The sequence below is a fragment of the Callorhinchus milii genome, unplaced genomic scaffold, assembly GCF_018977255.1.
Source record: "Callorhinchus milii isolate IMCB2004 unplaced genomic scaffold, IMCB_Cmil_1.0 Scaffold18, whole genome shotgun sequence".
NCBI classification, from domain to species: Eukaryota; Metazoa; Chordata; class Chondrichthyes; order Chimaeriformes; family Callorhinchidae; genus Callorhinchus; species Callorhinchus milii.
Window position 1 is genome coordinate 3,261,587 of NW_024704759.1, and position 24,749 is coordinate 3,286,335.

The window sequence follows — 24,749 nt, forward strand, 5'->3', positions numbered from 1 at the left end:
CTCATTTTGGTTAAAAGGAGTGATGGCTGAATAGTTAACGAGGGATTTTACTGACAGCTATTTAGAAGTTGCACCAAAGATTTTTTTTAAAAAAAGATTCACCTTTTAACTTTCAAAGGCTATGGAAGAAAAAAGTGACGCTCGGTGGAAGCCAGGATCATTTAGGAGTGAAATCGGGAGGCAGTTTGTTCACACAAAGGGTTGCAGAAACCTGGAACTCTCTCCCCCAAAAGGCTGAATCCATTGAAATTTTCAAGACTGAGGTGGAGAGATTTCTGTCAGGTCAGGGTATCAAAAGATATGGGGCAAAGGCGGGTAATTGGGAGTTGAGGTACAGATCAGCCATGATCTTATAGAATGGCGGAACAGGCTCGAGGGGCTGAATGGCCTCCTCCTGTTCCTATGTTCCTAAGACATCTCAGCGAAGACATCAACAAATTATTGACGACCAAATAGGAGTTTCATTCAAGCTTTCAGACCACAGATTCTGAGCAAAGCACTCAATAACATCCTGTTGACAGACCACAGAGAGAGACAGAGAGAGGAGACACACAGACGGAGAGAGTGAAGGACCGAAGGTGCAACGATGGAACGTGAAACGGTTGAGAAACACTGAAAGAAATGAAATACACAGGGACACGCGACAAAATGAACAGCTGCGGAAATAAAACGCCCTCCTATATACAGGCTGCGGTAATGTACTTGTGGCACGAACAGAGCTGAGATGCTGGGCAAGCATGGCATCTCACGGCCAGTTCAGTCAGGGGGTTTGTGGACATGCCCTTTGCCCGCCTTTTGCCCTCAACTTTCCTTACTGGTTTCGCCAAGATGCTGGAGAGCAACAATGCGATGCAAACTTCTTTCGTTCTTTTCTGGTCGCTCTTTTGTGTTCCGTGTTCTGAGTTGTTTGTTTGTTTGTTTGTTTGTTTTTGCACAAGTTTGCAAAAGGGTTTCATGTACGTTGGGTTAAAGTGTCACTGTGCTCCCACAATAGGTTGCTTCCCTTCGCAGAAGTTCAAAAGGAACTCAGGTATTCCAGTGCTACGTCGTAACAGAACTTGTACTGCTCCTAAGAGACGGAAATAAATGTCAGTTTTTGTTAACGGAACCTGTGTAAATGGTGTAATTTTAAATAGCTTTATCTATCTTGCTATTACGCCGTTTTCCACGACAGTTGCTTATTTAATTCTGGTGGTCAATCGTCTAATTTAAGAATCCTTCCATTTGATATTGTGCTTTATTAGGTATTTGAGACGTCTCAAAGCGCTTCACAGAATATACTGTGAAGTGAATTGATTGTGTATTTTGTGGATGAAATTTCCAATTTTAATTTCCAACCACCAGCAGAAACCAAAATGTATTTATATAGGGATTCTCACTCAAAGGAGCGTCTCAGAGCGCTTGACAGTGGCGGAGCAGAACGCCGAGCTGGGGGGAGGTGATCATAAGCCCGGTCAGAGGAGTAGGTCTTCAGGCGCGACCTGAAAATGGGGAAAGAGGGGGCAAAGTGCAGGGATTGAGGGCAAGTGTTCCAGAGTCTTGGTGGGTAGTGGCTGAAAGTGCAGCTGCTGATGATGAACGGAGGGCACAAGGAACATTCAGAAGGCCAGAGCCAGTCGGTGGAGGCAACGGGTTGAGGGTTGGGTGGGGGGTAAGCAGGCCGGAGAGGTAGGGAGGTGCCAGGGCGTGAAGGGATTTGAAGACGAGTGTGAGGGACTTGAAATTGATGCGTTCGGTGGGGGGGGGGGGGGGGGGGGGGGAAGGGGAGGAAAAGGCTTTGCGCGGTTTAAGCAGGATTAGATTGCCTCTAAACAGAGGAATCCTAGAGTGAAAAAGTCGGGCGAGATCAAACACACAATTGCAAGCTCATTAACCGTCTGATTTGGAGCTCACTACACTGTTCGCTCATTGGTAAATATCAGGAGATACAAACTGGAACCTAATTTGTGGTAAAGTATTTCTTAACGGAATTCCAGTCGTCCTGCAGGAACTCAGTCTCAAGGCGAGGTCATGGGGGGAGGGAAAGTCACCCAGAAACGCTTACGGGGAGGATCTCTCCATTTTGCTCCAATGGGAAGCATTTTGCTCCTTGTTAAGAAATCCCATCAACAAATATCATAAATATCATAGATATTTGAGTAAATATATGAGTAAAACTCACATAAGTCGTATCAGTCGGGACCATAACATTTAATATCTTAGAGGGTGGGGATGTATAAGTTACATTGGAGACTGCAAAACTATGATGTGATTCCACGGCTCAGTTACTACCCCTTTTTTTTTAAAAGGACATTACTCCATCTTACCAGCGTATCGACCATATTGGATTTATTATTCCGCAGGGTTTTGACCGTGTGGAAAACGTCCACTATATTCTGTTGCTGAATCATCTCACAGATACTACGTACTGCGCAGAGTGTCCCACTGCGTCCACCGCCATTACTGAGGGGGAGAGAAGAGACACACAATTGCATTGAATATTTTTTGAAACTGGGTAATGCAGAGTTCCCTCACACTCTCTCGCCTCCTCTCTGAATTCTAGCCCAGCTCAGCCTCCTGTCGGGTGAAAGCCTCCTCTCTCGCATCCGAAGCATCCGAAATGTGAAATGTTTTTTTGAGGGGAAACCTCAAATCAATGAATAATAATAATCCCGTTATTTGATACAGAGCCTTTCGCGTCGGAAGGACGTCTCGAAGTGCTTCACAGTGCGTAATTTATAAGGGCGAACCTGGCACCCAATTTATAGATCGTTGGCCAGGACAGGACAATATTGAGACCTGCTCTCTCGGACATTATTACGGGATGTTTAACGTGCACCTAAACAGGCAGACTGGACCTCGGTTTAACGGATAGCACCTGCGACAGTTGAAAGACCTGGACACGGGACTTGGACCCACAACCTGCTAAGACTCCAGGATAATCCTGGAGGCGAAGAACAACCCCAGGCTACTGTTTTCCACCACAACCCGACTCCTCCGTCCCCCCCGCCACCCCGCGCAGGTCATCTCCTCCAACCTTCACTGCGAGGAGATGCTGGATTTCCTTGAATCCAAGATCAAGGGAATCCGCTCCGCGGTCACTTCCCCTCCAACTTCCACCCACCACCCACCCCTTCCCTCCCACACTCCGACTCCTACCCATCCTCCCCTACACACCTTCGTACCCGTTTCCCCACCCTCTGTCACTGAACTCATCCTATCCCTAAAACCAACCACCTGCTCCCTTGACCCCATCCCCACTCCACTCCTTATCTCCCAGCTCCACTTTCTTGCCCCACATATCACTGACATCATCAACCTGTCCCTCTCCTCTGGCTCTGTCCCCATTCCATTAAAAACTGCCATCATCACGCCCACCCTGAAAAAACCCTCCCTTGATGCGTCGCAGCTATCAAGCTACCGGCCCATCTCCAACCTCCCCTTTCTCTCCAAGGTCTTGGAAAGAGTTGTCGCCTCCCAACTGCGCTCTTTCCTTTCCACCCATTCTCTTTTCGAACCCCTTCAGTCAGGTTTCCGTGCTGCCATAGCACAGAAACTGCCCTGGTCAAGGTCACCAATGATATCCTGACCATCTGTGACCAGGGCTCCCTCTGTCTCCTCGTCCTCCTCGACCTATCGGCAGCATTCGATACGGTCGACCACGCTATCCTACTCCACCGCTTGTCCTCCCACCTCAACCTTCAAGGCACTGTCCTTGAATGGTTTAGGTCGTACCTTTCTCACCGTCTTCACTTTGTCTCAACGAATGGCTTCTCCTCCACCCCCCGTACTGTCTCATGTGGTGTCCCTCAGGGCTCTGTCCTCGGTCCCCTCCTCTTCACCCTCTATATGCTCCCCCTTGGTGACATCATCCGCAGACATGGAGTTAACTTCCACATGTATGCGGATGACACCCAACTCTACCTTTCCTCCTCTACTCTCAACTCCACGACCACCGATGTCCTGACAGCCTGCCTGTCCGACATCGAGTCCTGGACGAGAGACAACTTTCTTCAGCTCAACGTGCGAAAAACCGAGGCCCTCCTGATTGGCTCACGTCAGCGCCTCCGCACCTCAGGCGCTGACACCATCAGCATCCAAGGCTGCACTCTCCACCTCTCAAAGCCAGTCAGGAACCTCGGCGTTTTGTTCGACCCTGAGCTGTCCTTTCTCCCTCACATCCGCACCACAACTGGCACCGCCTTCCATCACCTCCGGAATATCGCCAGACTACGGCACTACCTCACCCCTCACGCTGCTGAAACCCTGGTTCACGCCTTTGTCACCTCAAGGCTGGACTATGGGAACTCTCTCCTCGCCGGCCTTCCCGCCACCTCCCTCCACAAGCTGCAGGTCATTCAGAACTCTGCAGCTCGTGTACTGTCCCGCACCAGGCTTCGGGACCACATCACTCCCACCCTCGCTCGCCTCCACTGGCTCCCCATCCCCCAGAGGATTGATTTCAAGATCCTCATCCTCACCTACAAGGCCATTCACGGCCTTGCTCCCTCCTACCTCTCCAACCTACTATCCCCCTACCTACCTGCCCGTACCCTCCGTTCCTCTGGCTCCGGTCTGCTCCACGTCCCCCGCCCCAACCGCCCTACCATCGGTGGTCGGGCCTTCAGCCTCTCAGCCCCAGGCTCTGGAACTCCATCCCCCAGTGCCTTCGCCGCTTCCTCCCTTTCCTCCTTCAAGGCCGGTCTCAAAACCTTTCTCTTTGACCGTGCCTTCAGCTCCCCTCTCGACTCTCTTCCCCTCCTCGCTCCCTCCCTTCCCTCCCCTCACCCTGACCATTTCCCCCCTCCTTGCTCCCTCCCTTCCCTCACCCTGACCATTTCCCCCCTGCTCGGGTCATGACCCAACTGTGCAGCGCCTTGGGACGTCCTCCTGACGTGAAAGGCGCTTTATAAATGGAATCTTGTTGTTGTTGTTGTTGTAAGACTCAGAGGTGAGAGTTCCTACCGACCGAGGCGGGCTGACACCTCATCGAAGCCGTGCAACTGAGATGTGATAAAATGAATACTTTAGTGGTGGGAGATGGTGTGGGGGCTGTGACTCTTACATGCTCTATGCAGGTGAAGACCTTGAATAACACTCTGGGGTGTGGAGTGGCACAGCTAGTAACTATACAACTCACTTTACTCGAGTACATGGAACATTTTCAAGCAGCAAGTCCTTTTTTGGCTTCCCCGCTCACCTCCCCCGGAGTTTGTTACATTCCTTTAAGGCAGCGGTGGTCAACCTATAGCCTGTAGGGCATTTCCAGCCTGTGGGCTGTCAAGAAGTGACCTTCCAAACATTGGCAGATCAGTTCCAAATCGATACCTTGTTTCCAGTAGCTAACGAAAGGCGATGGCCATAGCCCCCGGCCATGAATGAGGGAATCTTCAATCAGGGACATTTATCTGGTCGGGCGACCCACAAATGGTTGCTTTAAGGGGTTGCACGGTTGAGAAGGGAAACACACCAAACGTCACATCACACACACTCACAAGCAATGCACCACCGTGCGTCCATCGCCCCCATCGTACTCCTCCTGCCACTTCTCCAGCCGCCTGATCAGCTTCAGGAAGGAGCGCTTCGAGCCCGGAGTGTCCCTGTACGACGGCCAGCCGATAAACTGGAACTGCTGTACGATGCGATATCCGTCTTGCGGCTGAGAGGCGGTTTTACGGGGAATGAGAGAAAGGGAGAAGGGAGAATCTTTCAATTGGCGCCCACTCCAAAGAGATGTCCTTTTTTTTTCCCTTCAAGGTTGGAGATGTTTCGCCAAAGGACAGACAGAACATCTTTCGAGTCATAGGTAAATAAACACAACGGAAAAGGGATCTCACACAACACAGCGCATTTTAAGCGCAGGTGGGAATCCATAAGAGGACATAGAAACATAGGACTGCCACACACCCTGGTGTCAGTGTTGGCAAGTCTCCAAGTGTAGGGTCCATTGTTAAGTGTTGGACAGGTTGAACCATCTCATAAAGGAGTCTATTAATGAATGAGGAGAGAATGTGCAACAATTCGCACTTATCCAGCGCAAATTATGCAGGAGACAAGTGTATTGGTGGAGCTTAGTCCTAGCGCGATCGTAAGGTTAAAGACCTTCAATTGCTAATCGCTGGGTTGTGAGTTTGAAGCTCAATGGAGCACTTTTTAGCATAGAACGCACTGCCCCAGAAGGCCTTAGAGGTGAAATAAATTGGGACGTTTAAACGGGTGGAAGGGTGTTAAAGGGTATGGAGATATGGTGGGGAAGTGGGATAACAGAATCCGCGGTGATCTAACAAACTGCCGTAACAGGCTCAGCGGGCTGAATGGCCTCCTCCTATTCCTTGAGCTTGCTCTGTTTATTCACGTGGAATATCCACGTCAAAACACTGGAGCACCTCGGCTGAGATGATTGAGCCTGGGCGTCGAACATTTTTCCTTCAATAAAACGGGAAACATCAGAATTTTGCTCCAATTCATCATAACCTGGTGAGCGGGATATTGGCAGTCAAGAAATAATAATAATAATCCTTGCATTCGATATCGTGCCTTATCACGTCGTTGAGACGTCTCGAAGTGCTCGACGGAATAGATTGCAAAGAAGATTGACCAGTGGGTGAGTCACGGCAGCCAATTGCGCACAGCAGTGTTCCGCAAACAATTGTGGATTGAATGACCAATTTTTTGTTTTTGAAAGAGTTATTAATGGCCTGCGAGGGTTAGCTATCTTACCCTCGCCATATTGTAGATGCGGAAAACCCGAACAATGATGTCCTCCTCGAAGTCAGCTGAAATGAATTCCACTTGAATAGGCCCATAGCAGCACAGACTTTTCTCCGGCCAATATTGAATGCAGAGCTGAAGGAGACAGACACATAGTTATGTTACCAAGTTAGCTCCCACCACTCACAGGCAATAGTAAACTCCTTATAACCTGTCACGCCAAGGTACCAGGACTCAGTGACAGGCTATCAGGAGTGGTGAGTTAGGTATGAATGGATGTGGCCAGGATATTGACAGCATGATGATAATAATAATAATAATCCCTACATTTGATAGACCACCTTATCACGTCCTTGAAACGCCTTTACAGAATATGATGACTTAAGTGGCAACGCCAAGTTAAGCCAGGATCGAGTTATCAGAAGTTTAATGGATAAGACAATCTAAAACTGCAATCAAAGATTTGTAGCAAACAACTCAGAGTTCACCAGAGATCTATGCCGAGTTTGCAACCATGACCCCTTGCTTGGACCTCTCGACTATGTTAGAATTTACACTTTTTGTATAATGTTAGAATCATAATAGATGTTGCGAACGGGTTAACTTTTAAGTTAAGTGTGGGGGAGCAACTGGACTGAAACTCATGAGTTTACTCCCAGGATCACGTGAGTGTCTCAAGGACAAGATGTGTACTACTGTCCTGCACGTACACGAGACAACGGACTGTCTCAAGGACAGTGTGCTTGTGTGTGTGAGGCACGTACACCCCATGAGATGTTCACGTGAACCCAGCATGATTTTGGCCAGGTGACCTAATGTCCGCACCATTATTGGATGGACACAAGCTTAAGACGCCGTACCAGACCAAGATCGGTGCGCCCAGGACAGTACCTACTGTGGATGGAAGACAGAGCTAGAAGGCAGAAGTTGACGACCACGAGGAGGGATTACACAGTAGTATTGTTCTGTTAGTGAATCGATTGATTGTGCCTACTTGCCCACGCCCATCGGGAACTTGGACGGATCCTGGAGTTTAATAAACACCACTCTGGTTGCAAACAGTGGCTGTGTTTGATTGGAACTAGTACTGAATAAGGTATTAATATTCACAGAATAAGCCTATTTTGCAAAGTACTTTTAGACATCTCGAAGACGTGATAATGTGCTATATTAAATGCAAGGATTATTATTATTATTAGACTCCAGAGTGCTTGGATTCTTCATGCAATTTGTGATACGATTGTGGGTATATAATAATCCTCGCATTCGACATAACGTCTAGTATTTCGGGAATGGCTCAAAGCACTTCACAGAAGCTGCTGAGAAGCGTAGTGACTGTGTTTGCCTCTTCCAGGCGAAAGGGGCAGCCAATTTGCGCACAGCAACGGCCCGCAAACACCCATGAAGCGAAACGATCAATTATTTATTTGGAGGCTTATTGGCCAGGAGGCCGGGAAAGAAACTCCCTTCTCTATTGCCACCGTGGGATCTTTAACGTCCACCTGAACAGGTAGATGGGAACTGGGTTTAAGTTCTCATCCAAAGGACGGCACCTCTGATGATGCGGCGCAGGGCACACCTGTGTTTACCTACCTGTGCAGCATCGATTTCATTCAACATGACTATGGCCGAGCAGTGATAGTCAAACACCAGCCTCCAGAAATCTGTCACGGTATTTGGTAATGGATGCTGTGTAACAATAAAGGCCGCAGGCTGCTTGTAGCTCTGAGAAGGTAAAATTAGACACACGCTGATTAGACTTTACCACATGTCCTGTTTCTCTGCTTTCTCTCTTCTACAAAGGAAACAGCCCTGAAGGAAGAATTGGTCCCCAATTACCGCAATTGAGTAAACCGGGTCCTATTACACGGTCTGCTCAGCTCCGAATAGGATATACTATAAAGTGTATCGACTGTATATTTTGTGGGCGAAACGTGGCAGCCAATTGCGCACAGCAGCGTCCCACAAACAGTCCTGGATCGAAGTGACTGATTTATTATTATCATTTTTGTCTCCCACATGTGACTTACGTCCATCAGCGCAGCGTTGACATAGTTGCTAGTTTCGCCATCTACGGAAATGAGGAAGGGAAGACATCTGTCTGGGGGCAGCACGTCCATATTCCGGTTCTTGTCGTGGTTCCGAGGCAGCAGACCCACGCTGCAGTCCTCCGCACGCACACGAGGAGTTACAATGTTCAGCGTCTGCGGGCGGGAATCACAAGGGGGAGAGACTGAGAACATGGGAACCTAGGAACAGGCATAGGCCATTCAGCCCCTCGAGCCTGTTCCTCCATTCTATTAGATCATGACTGATCTGAACTCAACTCCAAATATTGATATTAATGAAACATTAATTCGTTACAAAAGATTAACAAAACATTGGACAAAACTCAACAGCGTTCTCCAACCAACCTTCTACAAAGACTTATGATTATGGTTATCATTAACTCGCGCCGGGAGCCCTCCCGCACCTCGGAAGATTACCGTTCTGCACGTGTTTCGCTACGTGGTGAGCGATGAATTCTTGTGAGAATGGGCAAGTCCCTCTGCCGTGCCTTCCTGCCAGCCAGCATTCAGAAGCTCGGCATTTCTCACTGGCTTAACCTCAAGAACCTTCGCCTTAAATGCTTTTGAGACCAGGGAGAACTTTGCAAGACTGTTAAACTCAGTCTGAACTTTGAAAGACATGTGGTTCCATTTAAGAATTGCGGGAAAACCACCCCTTTGAAAACTGACACCGAATTTGACACTTTTTCCACGTTCATAGAATCACACAGCACAGAAGGAATCCATTCAGCCCATCGTGTCTGTGCTGGCTCTTTGAAAAGGGCTATCCAAATCAATCCCACTTTCCCGCTCTCTCCCCATTGCCCTCAATACTTGTCCTCCACAGCGTTGACTGGAAATGCAAGGATGATTTTAAGGCAAAAACAGACTTAAAAGACAGACTGGGGGAATCGCAGGCTTCGTGAGAGAGACATCCACGTTTGGACGAAGATGTTTAACATGCCACAGAAAGAATGCTTCCCCTTGCTAGATTTTAATAATAATAATCCTTGCATTTCATAAAGCGCCTTATCACGTCTCCGAGACGTCTCAAAGCGCAGAATATATTTTAATCACATGGGCGCCAGGTTAATTGATTGCCCCTTACCTGAAATTCATCTTTAATCTGGCTGGAGTGGGTCTGGGGATCCACTTTGCTGATGTTGAAATACATGGCTCTGAATTCACACACAGGGATGGTTGTATTTCCACACAAGCATGCCTCCAGGATCGCATCGTGCACAAAGACATATTGCTCCTACAGGACAAAGATGAAACAATAGGAATAATAGGAATAATAGGAACAGGAGTCGGCCATTCAGCCCCTTGTGCTTGTTCCGCCATTCTATTAGATCATGGCTGAGGTCTGGCAAGCCTTCCTGCTGCTTGTCCAGCTAGGTCCACCCTACCCGTTGGACCTTTGGCTTGCAGGGTTAACAGGAGCTGAGTGGGATGATTCCCTCCCTCCCATTAAGGGGTATTGGGATACCTGGGTGGTAGGGGGGGGAGGGGGGGAGGTTGCTTTTCCAAACCAAGGCTGACATTGATTGACAGAGTTCACCTGCAGCACTTGACTCTGAGCATCAGGGCATCAACCCCAACACTGGGATGCTTCCTTTTTTGGTTGTTTGTTTGTTCGAATATTGGATGCGTTGATTGCAGATACAGGGGAAGGGGAGAGGGAGGTGGGGGCTTGGGGAGGAAGCGTGCAAAAGCCTGTAAAAGCCTCTTACAGTCAAACACTTCACCAGCCAGCAATGCATTCTCACAACGTTGATCAACGAGTGAGCCATAAAGCATAACTACATCGTAAAAAAAAACCCTGAACGTTTGCTGGGCAAATTTTTTTTTGCACCATGAATCACACAGGGACACGGACGGATAAAACATCAAGGCCCTGAAACGATCGCTAGTGAAACCCTGCGATTAATCCAATACCTCGGTCTGCACCATGTTGACCCGCTGAGAACGAAGCTCGCGAACGCAGTTGTAAACGTCCACGACGCCCTCGCTCTCTGCCATGTCGAGCATGATGTCGATCGCAATGAAACAGCCGGTCCTTCCCGCACCAGCACTGCAACACAGAAACGGGAACGTCACCTTAAGAACACGGAGACGCCGAATGCAGCTCGCCACTCCAACTCCGTCGCTCGTTTCAACAAACAGAGCATGCGTTGCGTTGATTGCGAGAGAAGACGACTCAGAGGAGACCCTCACAGAACAAAAACGGGATTTAAACGGCATCGAACGAGTAAGGGCTATACTTTAAGGTAATGACGTTAATCCTTGCATTTGATACAGCGGCTTGTCATGTCGTTGAGACGTCTCAAAGCGCTTCGCAGGATGTTGCTTGAGAGGAAGCACTTGACAGTCGTGCTCTGTCGCTGTCAAGTGCTGTATAAATGCGAGATGCTGTTGATATACTGTAAAGTGAATTGATTGGGTTATTTTTTTTTGGGGGGGCGAAACACAGCAGCAAGTTTCCGCCCTGCAGTGTCCCACAAACAACCGTGGAGCAAGTGTCCAATTTTATTTGGGGGATTGCTGGTCAGAACACCAGGACCTGAACAGGCAGACGGGACCTCGGTTTTAACGTCTCCTCCGAAAGACAGCACCTCCGACAATGCTGTGGACCTCCCAAGCACTGCGAGAGAGTGTCTGCCTGGACTGTATGATGGGTTCAAAGTTCCCGATGTGAACCCACAACCTTCTGACTCAGAGGCATGAGTGCTGCCATCTTGGCTGCAACTTAAAACTTAAGAGTAACCCAACTCGTCAGATAGCCCGCTCGCCTCGTAAGCAAGCGAGAGGACCCGGGTTCGATTCCTGGGCGGGGAGAAAAACTTAGGCACATACGCCTCTGCTTACCTAGCAGTAAGTAGGAACCCGCTTGTTAGCTGATTGGCACATCTTTTCCAGGTGTAATAATTCCCTCCAAAAATGATAATAATTGAGTCACTCGCTCCACCGACTGTTTGTGGGTCATTGCTGTGCGCAATTGGCTGCCGCGACTCGCCCACAACATACACAGTCAATTCACTTTACGGTGTATTCTGTGAAGCGATTTGAGACACTCAATAACATGATAAGGTGCTATATCAAATGCAGGGATTGTTATTATTATTATTATTATAAAGAGGAGATACTGCAAGTGTTGCTGATGTGACTAAAGGAGAGGCTGAAACGTACCTGCAGTGCACCACCAGGGGCCCAACATCGGATGGGTTGAGGAACTTAACTTGTCTTACGAATCCCAGTAAGCCTGTTGCATAGCAGGGTACCCCATGGTCAGGCCAGCTGGTGAAGTGGAACTGTCTAATCTCGCGGATTTCATGATTCACCTTCTACAATGAAGAGAGAGATCAACAGTCAATATACACGAGAGGGATGACTCCTGCATCCTGATACGTCTATAATGTTGAGCGAACTGACTGGTTGCCTTGTTACAGTTCCTCTTCGCTACGTAACAATAGCCCACGTAACGAAAGCAGCCTTTGGTCATCCTCCTACCCCCACCCTTCCTGCCCTCCACCCCACCTGATCCCAAGCCCAAGCTCGGGTGCAAATCCTTTGACCCAGTTCATCTGCGGGTGCACTAAACCTATGAAGTTCTGAGGATTTCCTTCAAAAAAAGGTCAGACCATTTAGTGTTTAAATGCCTTTTATTGGTCCCAAGCCTTGCAGGAAGCTACCGTCAAGCCCCAGAAGCCCTTCAGCTTATTAATGCTTAACGTGTTTAGCCCTGAAACCACATCATTAAGGTTCTGCCGATTTATGTCCTGAGAAAATGAAAGTTTCTTCAAATAGAAGTTGACGAGTTGGCTGTTCCTAATGCTGTGAATGTCAGCTGATGGCACGCAGCAATTGTCTATAGTTATTGTGTAAAGGCGATGGCTTTGTGCTTGTGCACTCAAGAGAAGGCTGAACATTTTGCAAGAAGTGTCAAGCGAGAGTGATGAGATGACACAAAGCAGTTCTTTAGAATCAGATCAGCCCACACTCTCTGTGTATCTCTCTCCCTCTCTCTCTCTCTCTCTCTCTGTCTCTCTTTCCATCTCCATCTTTGTCTTCCTCTCTCTCCAGCACTGACTGAGTCCAGCACTTAATTACACGAGATTCCGAGAGTAAAAATATGATAGCAGGCATTTCACGTTTGATTATCGATGGCTGGTATTAAAAGTCTGATGTACCAACAATGCAAGCAGAGTATGTTAGATCAATGCTAAGTTCATACCAATGGACCAATGACATCCATTCACTTTGGCTATATCCATACTGCTGAATGGAACCACCTGCCTCTTTCCGGGTACCCATTGGTATCATTTTTGCTACAAAATGCGAGGCTTAAAGCTGGGAGTCAGGGAAAAAACATTAGCCAAGGTTCTTGCTTGACTTGCTGAATGCAAACTCTTGCACCGGGGAGAAAGTGCTAGTGTTCAATTGGGGGGACATTAAGTTAATTCTTCCTCCATCTGGCATTTTGGGCCTCTAATTTTGCCCACAGTGACTTTGGAGCAGTGACTGACGTTACCTTTTGGACGGTGAAAGTCCGGATGACGTACTCTGCTAGTGGCTCGGTCTCCACAAGTGTCACTTTGATGTCTCCGTAGACCTCTGTGTCGTCAGGCCAATACCTGCAGCACTTCACCTGGAAGGTGAGGCAAGGCGAACAAACAAAGAGACAAAGGCATGATATCTGCACAGCGGACCACTGGCACATCACCAGGTAATTCCGCAAGTTATTTCAAACATACACGTAAACTGCTTGAAAGCTGAGACTGAATTCAACAATTACTGAATTGCTAATTACTGTACACCTCTGACGTTCCAAGAAAGTGAAGGAACGAAACCTTTAACAATAACAATCCATGCATTTCACACAGCGCCTTTCACGTCAGGAGAATGTTCCAAAGTGCTTGGTAGGATTTACTGTAACGTGTGGTGACTGTGTGTTTTGTGGGCGAACGTATCAGGAGTTAAACCGAGGTTCCGTCTGTTTCTGTTCAAGTGGCTGTTAAAGATCCTGCAGCGTTATTCGAAAAGAGAAGGGAGTTTCTCCCTTATGTCCTGGCCTAAAATCCCCTTCAACTGATCATTCATTTCATGACAGTTTGTGGGCAATTGCTGTATGCAAATTGGCTGCCGCTTTCGCCCACAAAATACAGTTAATGCACTTCACAGTAAAACCGGGTAATACACTTTGAGCCGTCTCGACGAAGTGATAGTATTAGTGCACGGGATCATTTAGGATTAAAAACTGCGCACTGTAAAATCATCTTACAGTTCTTAAAACACTGAAGATTTTGACATTTATTTTCGCACACATACCAGACGTGTGAGTGCGCACACACGAACCTAATGATTTCCCCAAACAAAAGAACTGAAATGAACAGCATTAAGTGGGATTACATCCCCCGATTCTCATGATCTCCTGTGACCAAATACCTAGGAACATTGGAACAGCAGTAGGACATTCAGCCCATCGAGCCTGTTCAGCCATTCCATACGATAATGGCTGATCTGTACCTCAACTCCAATTACTTGCCCTTGCCTCAACGTCAACTCCAATTACTTGCCCTTGCCTCAACGTCAACTCCAATTACTTGCCCTTGCCTCAACCTCAACTCCAATTACTTGCCCTTGCCTCAACCTCAACTCCAATTACTTACCCTTGATACCCTTACCTCACAAGGTTAACTTCATGTAAAATAACATATTGCTGAACTTGTGAAAATGAACACGGTGACATTTTACAGGCCCTTCTGTTAATCGAGACAAACCGGTGCGCAAGAAGGCAAATCAATTAATACTTCTCGCAGGGAATGAGAATCTAATCTGTCCAGGAGCAGGCAATGCACTGAGCTTGGAATCACACTGTGATTTTTAAGAGCTCCTAACCCCAGTTAATCACTTCAATTATAAAACTCCATCACAATTTAAACACTGGGGAAGAAAGATAAGAAATCTTAATTTTCATCACCTCCCCCCCCTCCCCAAAATAATGAAGACCAGAGAGAATTAACTAGGCAGCTCGATATGCCGGGGAATAGAGTATCGCATTAGAACTGGGGACCTCAATACACAGCATAAGGGTCAAGCACCTGATTCCAGTGTCGGTTTCACACAAGCCCATTTTTCTCTATCACGAAAGGTTAGCAAGTGTTTTTGAGTGTAATGGTGAAGGTGCTGTTTGTTGCCTGGTCTATAATATCTGGTGTAGAAAGCACTGTAATCTCCCAGTGATAAGGCACTCACCCCACTACCACCGTTTTAACCGGAAAGAGTGGGATTACAATCTAATGGCCCTATATTGATGCTCCCCCCCCCCACAACCAATCCACCCCCACAACTGTTCCCGACACTGTGTACGTCGTGCTCGAAATAAACAAAAACTACCTCCGATCTCTTATAATAATCCTTTACATTTCATGCAGGGCCTTTCATGTCGGGAGGGTGCCTCAAGGCGTTTCCGAGGATTCGCAGTCAACGTGTAGTGATTGTGTGTTGTGTGGGTGAATGCGGCAGCCAATTTGCAAGCAGCGAAGTCCCCGCAAACAAAGTAGCCGTGAAGTGAGTGACCGATGTGGAGAAACTCTGTTCTCTTTTCGAATCACCACCCGCGATCTTTCACGTCCACTTGAACAGACAGACGGCGAGTTCCATCTCATCCGAAGGACGGCACCTCCGACATTGCAGCAGATCCTCCCCACACCCCAGCACCACACTGGAGCATCAGCCCAGCCCAAACTGTGTGAATTCAAACGTGCCTGAAGTGGGAGGGGTGGGGGGTGTGAGGGGAGGGGGCGGTGGGGCTCAAACCCACAACCTCCTGACTCAGCGGCGAGAGCAATATTCAGATTATCTAAATTGCCGGCTGGCCCAAGGAAATGCCTCGGAACAAAAATATTCGAAGAATTTTCATTTCGAAACTGTTCCGCACGCTGCCGGGTTCATTCAGAATTTACCGGAGCGATTCGGGGAAGCCTCGAAAGCTCGGGACCGGGGGAGGTTTTGTCGAGACTCCGTGGTGAATCTGCTTCCGAAATGACAATTCCCGATGAACGAAAAGCTCGCGCACAGAAAGTTATATGAATTTTAGAAAACGTGTCATACCCTTCCCACCTCCACCAGATTAGTTACCATGACGATACTGGCTGAATTCTCCTGCCAGATCATTCTCCAGAAGTCCTTAACCGTCTCCTGCATGGGACCTGCAGTCACAATGAAACACATACCCTTAGACATTTGCCGTACGTTAACACAGCCCAAGAAATAATAATAATAATAATAATTGATGATAACAATAATCATCATCATTCCTGCATTTGATACAGCGCCTTTCACGTCCGGAGCCCACCACAAAGGGCTTCCCGGGGTTTTACCGTTAAGTGTAGTGACAGTGCTTTTGTAAGCGAGCCCAGGAGCCAATTTGCACACAGCAACGGCAGGACAACAGCCGGGAATTTTATCCAGTTTGGCCAGGGCACTGGGAGAGAATCGTAGAATCTTACAGCAGGAGGCCATTCGGCCCATCAAGCCTGAGCCTGCTCTTTGAAAGAGCTACCCCATTAGCCCCTATTAGCTCTTTCCCCACAGCCCTGCAAACGTTTTCCTGTTCAGGTACCATCCAATTCCCTTTTGAAAGTTATAATCGGATCTGCTTCCGGAGAAGAAAAATTCCCTTCTCTTTTCAAGTCGAGCCACGTGAATCTTTTAATATTCCCCCCAACACTCACAGACGGGTTCTCGGTTTGGCATCTCATCCAACGGATGGCAACCACGTCAATCCAGCTCTCCCCACGCAAGCGGTCTACAGCTCCTCCTGTGCGCATCTGGGGGTCCACTGCGCTTTGCAGTTTCCCTTCGCCGTTTGATAAAAATCTGATTTGTTTTGCAGGTGCTCCGCCCAGCCACAGCTTAGAGAACCCTCTCGGCCGCTGTCTTTGCTATTTCATTACCTACTTCCATATGAAAAATGCTTTATTAAATTCATTTAATTCCTGACTGCGACGAGCCGACAATAACACTGTCACGGTCTGATGAAACACTGCCACCCACCGTGGGGTGTATAAATGGCAGTGGTGGGCTAGGGTTCAAGTCTGCCTCTCCCACTCCCTTTATTTGGTTCTCTCCGAGTTTTAAATCACTGTTGCTGCTCCAGATTCCTTGTGCTTTCCATTAACTTCATGCAGCCTGAAGCCTCTAAAATGACACCTTGAATTGTGTGGAAACCAGAGCGGTTTCGTGTTCGAATTACACTGAACATTCACAAAACGCTGTAAGGTTATGAAAGTTATGAAGGCAGCAGTACAATTCCCAGTGCCTCCCTCACCTTTCCAATATTGTCCTCTGTTACTCTGTTAAACTTCAGGTCACCACTGCGTCAATGGTGGGGTTCGGGGAGGGTGGGTGGGAGGGAGAGAGGGAGGGTCAAGGGTAGACGTCAGCACTCAAATTACACACCTACAAAACATTCAGTCACTACTCTTTACAGTAAGTTCTGGGAGATGCTCTCCTGATGTGAAAAGCACTGTATCAAATGCACGAGTATTGTTAATAATGATGAAAATCAATATAATACTATTTACACTTATATACAGCAACTTTCACGTCGGGAGGACATCCTAAAGTGCTGGACATTTCTGGCTGTGTCAGTCAGGTAAATCTGATAACGTCATATTTTGCATTCCCCTCCCTCGCTCTTCCCCCCACCCACCCCAATCTCAAATTAAAGACTGGTGCTTACAGAAGTCTTTCTCCTGTCTCCAATTACCCTTTATCTACACGCCAGATAGGCTTGTGTTATCCTGCTCTCAATAAAAGGAGAGCAAAATACCAGAGAGCAGGCATGTGGCTCAATGGTACAACGGGGAACAATGAGTGTGTGGAACAGGTACAGTATCATAATAGGCATCTGACATTTGACGCTCCTATGTTTTGGAAAGGGCAGTGTGACAAGGACCTTGTTAGTGTGACATGCCTTTTGTCCCCTTGCCAAGAGTACGCTCAGGAATCGTATTGATCGGATTATTTATTTTTTCGGAGAGCAATATTTGGTGTTCGCCCAGCGCTGAGATGAAATTGATGTTATAATTAGAAAGGCCCAGGGTGCTGGCTCGAGCCTGGAAAAGGAGATCAAACGTATAATTGCTTGGGATTAGTAAAAATTGTTTTCCAAATCGCTCGCTTCCACAGACACACACACACACACACACACACACCTGTTTCTGTCTCCTTCACTTCACAAGTGACAAGGTGCAGAAATCTACGGGAATGTGTGGGAACCTGTGACACGCCTCAGCTGTGATCGCAAAGAGGCAGCCTTCGGAACTGCAAAGTGTAGTGACTGTGTATTTTGACAGACCCGCAGTCCTAACATCGTTTTTTTGGTGGGATATGGAGAAAGCGGACTGCACCAAAGCAAAAACCTCTGGTAATGTTTCAGCTCTCTAACTCCCACAGTGCCAGTGATTCTTTTGCGTTCAAAGTTCAGCAGAAGGTTAGAAAGCCTGCAAGTCTGACAACACAGCTCTCCGTCAACACTGCATTGGAGCATCATCCTAAACTACGATGAGTTCAAAGTCCCAATATGGGGTTTGAACCCACAACCTCCTGACTCAGAGGTGAGAGTGCTGCCGGCTGACATCTACTAACCTGTTTTTTCCGGCACTTCTTTGTGACCCTATACAGACACAGTCAGCCTTGAAAGATTACAATCCCACAGAAATCTCACTGAGACATATCAAAGGTTATAGCTTGCCTCTGCTTACCTTGCGTTGCTATGTAGTGACGTGGCCTGTGGTAGCCCTGGGAAACAGAAAGGGAATCAGATACAGAACAAGAGAAACTCATTCGATTCACTAACATCTGTTTAGCTTTAATAGACTTGCTTATAATTTATGCACTAACTAGTTTTTAACATTCGCCTACTTGTTACTGACAAGAGGTATAAAGCTGACAGTATAAATTTCGCACCAAAAAATACACAGTCAATCCGCTTCACAATATAATCTGTGGAGTCCTTTGAGATGTCTCAAGGATGCGCTAAGGCCCTCCATCAAATTAAAGGATTATTACTATAAAACTGGATCAGAAATAAGAGGAAATGCTATTTGCAGTATTGTCATGTAGAAAAAATAATACAAATCCTTTCGGATGTCTCAAAAAGCTTCACAGAATACACTGTAAAGTGTAGTGACTGTATTTTGCAGCCAATTTACACACAAGATTACATTTGTATAGCACCTTTCACGTCAGGAGGACATAGCAACACAAATATATCTTGGTGACCTGGCATCTTTAACATCCACCTGAACAGGCAGACTGGATCTCGGTTTAACTTCTCATCTGAAGGATGGCCCGTCTGACAATACAACACCCCGCCCCCCAGCATTGCATTGGAGCGTCATCTTAGATTCCAAGTCCCGACTTGAGGACTCGAACCCACAACCTTCTTACTCAGATGTACTACAATAGAATAAATGTAGACCTGGGTAAAGCAGGGTCTCGTTGGAGCTGAACTGGCTTCAAGGTAACGTGCTTGGCAATGGAATATTGGAATTAAGCCAACCCTCTGTGGAGGGCTCGGTAGTCCGGTTCCTGAGCAAGATGGGTCCGCAGTATTCCAGGGCACTGCTGATGACTGCACAGCCAGCCTGGCTCATCGGCAAGGCAGACCAGTTACTTGGAAGCAGAGTGTCATCCCACTCAAATCCTGTTAACCCTGCAAACCAAAGGCCTAACGGGTAGGGTGGTTCTCGCTGGACAAGCGGTGGGGAATCTTGCCGGACAGCAATATCAATGGCAAGCTATGTGGTTTTAGCTGGTTAGATGCCAGCAGTTGCCCCAACACACACTCTGGGTTCCACCACGCCTTGGCTTTTGCCAACCTGCGCCTAATACTTTCCGGAATTAGGTAAGCAAGATGCGTCCTTCCAGGGAGAGAGTGCGCATTCCATTCCAACAAACTATCTCTGGGATTTCCACATATAAGGTGGGATACATGGAAATCTCAGCTTGGTTTGGATACTCTTAAGCACGGTGACGGGTTTCCGTATGTGTCAGACACCCGGCTTAAAAAAAATGGACTTGGGTGGAATTTCTAGCTTTATGTTTACAAATTCTGCATTTCAGCCCCGACTTTTCAACCATTGGTGCTCGATGTCAGTAAATAACATAGTTGCAGGTGACTTACATCTATGTAGTTGGCATTAATATAATCTGAGTGGGGATCTCCGTCAAGAAGCTGGAGTCTGACTCGAGAATGGTCATCTGGAAGAGAGCAATTTACTCCGATCAGTAGCCATTAGCAATCACGGACAATAGGAAATACTGAAAGAAAAAGATAACAATAAGAATAATAATGATAATAGACCTCGCGTCTTGATACAGCACCTTACCACGTCGCAGCGACGTCTCAAAGCAATTCACAGGGCTTACTGTAGAGCGTAGCATGTGTTTCTGATGGTCGAACGACTTCCGGATTTACGAATGCTTCTCTGAATAAACAGCAGCATTCTGCTCAACTCCGGAATTATTAAACTTATAAATGTCTGGTAGCTGTCGGCATGTGGACTGTCGCTGTAGATTTAATAATTAAGAATAATCCTTGCTTTCGATGTAGCAGTTTTCGCGTTGGGAGGGTGTCTCAAAGCGCTTCACAGGATTTGACTGTAAAGCGGAGTGACTGTCTACATTTTACAGGCGAACCCGGCAGCCAATTTGCACGCAGCAAAGGCCCTCGAACAGCCGTGAAGGGGGCGAGCAATTTTATTTTATCCGTCCGAGTCAGATTTGTTCCACGTTTCCTACTTTGAGCAAATGCAACAGTGCCTGTCAATGCTGTAGCATTTAAGATAATGATTTTTTTAAGCCTTGGGTTGGGGTAATGTCTCTTAGTTTTTACTTATTATTGAACAGCTTCAGTCAAACGACACAGAAGGCCACTTTTATTTTTATGCGAGACCTCAGTGCTGATCGCTTTGAAAGCTGTGAATTCCCCAAAGATTACCACAGGCAAATTACCGATGTAACTCACACGATCCTGCCAAAGGTCAGCAAAACAGCGAGAAGAGAATAAAGCGCCATTAATTGATTTATTCAGAATGTTTTAAAACCCAGCGATGGAAACAAAAGGGTCACACTCCTGAACTGACACCCGGCAAGATTGTTGGTACCAGAATTAGTATTAATGATAATAATCCTTGCATTTGATACAGCGTCTTATCATGTCTTCGAGACATCTCAAGGCGCTTCACGGGAAACACTGTAAAGTGAACTGACTGTGTATTTTGTGGACAAAACACGGCAGCCAATTGCGTACAGCAGGGTCCCACAAACAGTCATAGTTTGAGTGACCAAATTATTATTTTTTTTTGGAAGGGACTATTGCCCCACCCCCCCCCCCCCGGAAAGCAATCCGCCAATCCATTTTGTGGACGAAACACAGCAGCCAATTGCGCACAGCAATTCAAAGAGAAAGGCACAGAGAACGCACCCAATTCTCCGCGCCCTCCCACCCCACCCACCCCCCGCATGCCCCCACTCACATGAGAATCGTATATGTTCATTGGGATCAGACGTGTTCAGCGAATGCACAAGTCACTTACCGTGGGGTGCAAATGAGGTGTGGGATGTGCTAATGATTTGTGACGTGCTCGTTATATCACATGGCGAGACATTTCTCTCCCGGGGATGTCCTGGCCGATAATTGCCGATTGCGTTAAAAATGGTTTTGCCCATAAGTCTCTTGCCGTAGCCTTTGGTTCTGTCTCCACGCAGATCCCAGCACCACAAATGGGTGCGAAACACATAATGCTTTGCACACCAGGTGAACAGTAATAGACACATCAATGACTATCTATTGGAATTTCGCAATGTTTCATTACCTGAAAGAGGTGAATTCAGCACTGACTGAAATTAGACTGATTTTGTGTTAATTTTTGTCTCTGTGCAGTCAATGAACCGATTAGCTTCATTAGCAGGTCCCCTATAGATGCAGTTCGTTAATTAGCATAATTCCCAACAGTTTAGGTTTTTCTCCAGCATAGGTAATGACCGAGAATTCTACATTAATGTGTTAAGGGAAAAACTAAATTACCCGAGTCTCCGAACATCCATTGCTCACTTACTCAGTGATGGCCGCAGGTTGGCTTCAGATGGTGCATGCAATCTGTCATCGGAGAAACGGTTAAACAAGTCACGGCGAAAACACCTTAAAACACTAAACTGTGTAGGTTAATTTATTGGATTAACGCGTGGGAGAGAATTAGACCAAAACGCACAGAAAGAGGGCCGTGGTATGTAAAGCACTCAAACCTACTTGAGAGACTCAAATTGCGTTGAGGAGTGGAGAGGGGAAAGGAGTGGAGAGCAGGAAAGAAGAGGAGATGAGAGGCAGCTGTCAGGAAACTCAGCTTGACTGGTGCCACTTTCTTTTCTGGCAGTTCAGTGTTGACAAGCCCAATTCATGCCCGTGACACATTTCCCTACTTGTTATGAACACTGCGTGGACGCATGTCAACCCGAGTAATTAGAAATCACTAACTGGACTCAAAACGCACCACCTGGGCTCCTGGTGGATGATTTAACCGTCGGAACAAGACAGCGAAGGATTTTAACCTCTTCCGTTCCAAAGGGTTGTGTCACTGGGACTCATTTCACAAGCAGCTCGATGCTGTGACGGGGGGTGATGGTAGGGTGGTTGTTCTGGAAGGAAAAGATCGGATGGGCCAAAGGGCCTTCCTCATCCAAACTAATCATCAGAGTACTTAAGAGGGAAGTCAATGGTAACATTCCATCAGTGGGAAAGAGCACGGTAATATATCATTGCAAATTATTTTTTAACCATTTCTTCCAATGCACATAATAAGACCCTGGAGTACATCTGTGTTGATTTACGACCCCCGAATGAATGAATGTATGAATGAATTATACATACAAAAAAAAGGTCAAAGGAAATTATCGGCAATCACAGCACCAATCCATTTCTAAATTTCAGCTTTATTGCAGCACGCTTCAACCCACTTCATGCACTTAGTTATAAATTATTCACACATCACTTCAGATGCGTCTGACGCATGGCAAAGACTTGCTCCGTTGCAGCATGCATTTAAAATACACAGCCCGGAAACCAGGGGCACTGGGGATGCTAAACACAAGCAGTGAAATTCGCCTACAAATACACAGTCACTACACATCACGGCAACGGTCCTGTCAAACGCTTTGAGACGTCTCGGCGGTGTTGACAAGGCGCTATATGAAAGAAATCGCAAGGATTGTTATATCATTTATTCTCATATTACAAAGTGTATAGCAGCCTTCAAGGGAGAGTCGTGGAAATGAAGTAAGTTCTGATTTCTGTTATTTCGCACGCGCGCGTGTGTGTGTGTGTCCATGGTGTCTGCGCATGTGTGTGCGTGCGTGTGTATGTGTGTGTGTGCCTGTGTGTGTCTGCATATGTGTTAAGTGGTGTATGTGCATGTGCGTATGACTGCATACGTATGCGTGCGTGTACTGTAAGTGCGCGTGTGTGCGTCTGTGTATGTATGCGCGAATGTACGCATGTGCATGTCTGTTTGTGTGAGAGAAAGAGGGAGAACACGTGTGCTCACGCACAATGTAGTGGGCAAACTTCTTCACAAACCAGCATCAGAGAATATCAGAACACTCAGAAAAAAGATGAACTCAACAGAGACAGACAGTGAAGGACTGTAGGAGTGGCTGAAAGATAGCTACCATGGTAGCGTAGCCTGACATAATAAAGGTCCGTTATTTACTGCAGACCCTTCACAATGGGAAGGATTAGCATTATTGACTCTTGTTACAAAACACGTTAAAATGTGCTGACTCTGGTTCTCATTGATTTTTTTCTGGGAGGGAGTGGGGTGGAGTGGGGAGGAAAATGAATTCATTTTCCAGAAAGACGCCTGGGAACATCTTATAATCAAGAGCCTTTTAGAAACCCTATTGAGTTTGGCGTCAGCAGCTTGTTTTTATCAGTTCATCGGGACTGGGTTATTGACTGTGTATTTATAACATTCATCCACTCGCTGCAGCTCACACTTACAAGCAATGATATTTCCATATCTGTTCTTACAGCGGTTTTCCTCTTTCTTGGCAGTGTCCCAAGCCGCCGACTGTCCTTCTGGCAAGCTCTGCAAAACAGAGGATAATGTTACTTTGCTTACCGTATCATCATCATCATAATAATAATTATAATGAGCATTTGTGTGTTCAATACAGCGCCTTTCGCATCGGGAGGACACCTCAAAATGCTCCGCAGAATTTTACTGTAAAGCGTAGTGACCGTGTATTGTGTAGATGAATGAGGCAGCCCAATTTTTACTCAACAGACTTGAGAGGGAGCTCTTTGAGATACAACTAATAATAATCACTCAATCCACGACTATTTGTGGGACGCTGCTGTGCGCAATTGGCTGTCGTGTTTCGCCCACAACATATATTCTGTGAAGTGCTTTGAGACTTCTCAACAACGTGATGAAGTGCTATATCAAATGCAAGGATTATTATGAATATTATTATTGGCCTTCATGTAACACAATGGTTTGGAACACTGTTCAAAGACCGGTTTGAGTGTTGAGCAAGGGAGAATAATAACAGTAATAATAATCCTTGCATTTGATATAGCGCCTTATCAAATAATTAGAACAATTATACAATAATTATTATCAAATAGTTAGAAGAGGATGGGGGATGGTAGAAAGGAGAAGGGAAGGAAGAGGGGGAGAAGGGGGAAGGGAGAGGGGGCGAGGGGAGAATGGGGGAAGTCACCATGGGTGCGCTCGAAGAGATAGGCTTTCGGAAATCTGAAAATATCCCTGTTCGAAAAATATTTGACGGAGAAAGATTTTCAGTATTGGTCTAAGTCAATGAAGCAGGAATACCATTATTCAGTTAAAACAAGTGAGGTGAATGCAGGTCAGCCATTAAAATTAAGATGTACTCCTGCAGAAAGCACCTATTAAATTTATGCATGAATAAGGCAAGGGA

The 24,749-nt window shown here is 46.7% G+C and overlaps 1 protein-coding gene across 2 annotated transcripts in view; it reads right to left on the reverse strand.

Moving 5' to 3' along the window:
• Positions 1 to 391: 391 nt before the first annotated feature.
• The window catches only part of ptprt (protein tyrosine phosphatase receptor type T), a 313,345-nt gene continuing 288,987 nt past the window's right edge, over positions 392 to 24,749 (reverse strand). For both annotated transcript variants that reach the window (XM_007884878.2, XM_042341838.1), the window contains 14 exons: positions 23,806 to 23,893; positions 19,933 to 20,009; positions 18,509 to 18,545; positions 15,852 to 15,949; positions 13,270 to 13,386; positions 11,928 to 12,082; positions 10,677 to 10,812; positions 9,847 to 9,996; positions 8,721 to 8,894; positions 8,284 to 8,415; positions 6,700 to 6,825; positions 5,475 to 5,638; positions 2,307 to 2,442; positions 392 to 1,069 (listed from right to left, as the gene is read on the reverse strand). In XM_007884878.2, coding sequence (XP_007883069.2) covers positions 1,016 to 1,069; positions 2,307 to 2,442; positions 5,475 to 5,638; positions 6,700 to 6,825; positions 8,284 to 8,415; positions 8,721 to 8,894; positions 9,847 to 9,996; positions 10,677 to 10,812; positions 11,928 to 12,082; positions 13,270 to 13,386; positions 15,852 to 15,949; positions 18,509 to 18,545; positions 19,933 to 20,009; positions 23,806 to 23,893 — 1,644 coding nt within the window. In that variant the 3' untranslated portion in view covers positions 392 to 1,015. The remainder of the gene's footprint in view (positions 1,070 to 2,306; positions 2,443 to 5,474; positions 5,639 to 6,699; positions 6,826 to 8,283; positions 8,416 to 8,720; positions 8,895 to 9,846; positions 9,997 to 10,676; positions 10,813 to 11,927; positions 12,083 to 13,269; positions 13,387 to 15,851; positions 15,950 to 18,508; positions 18,546 to 19,932; positions 20,010 to 23,805; positions 23,894 to 24,749) is intronic.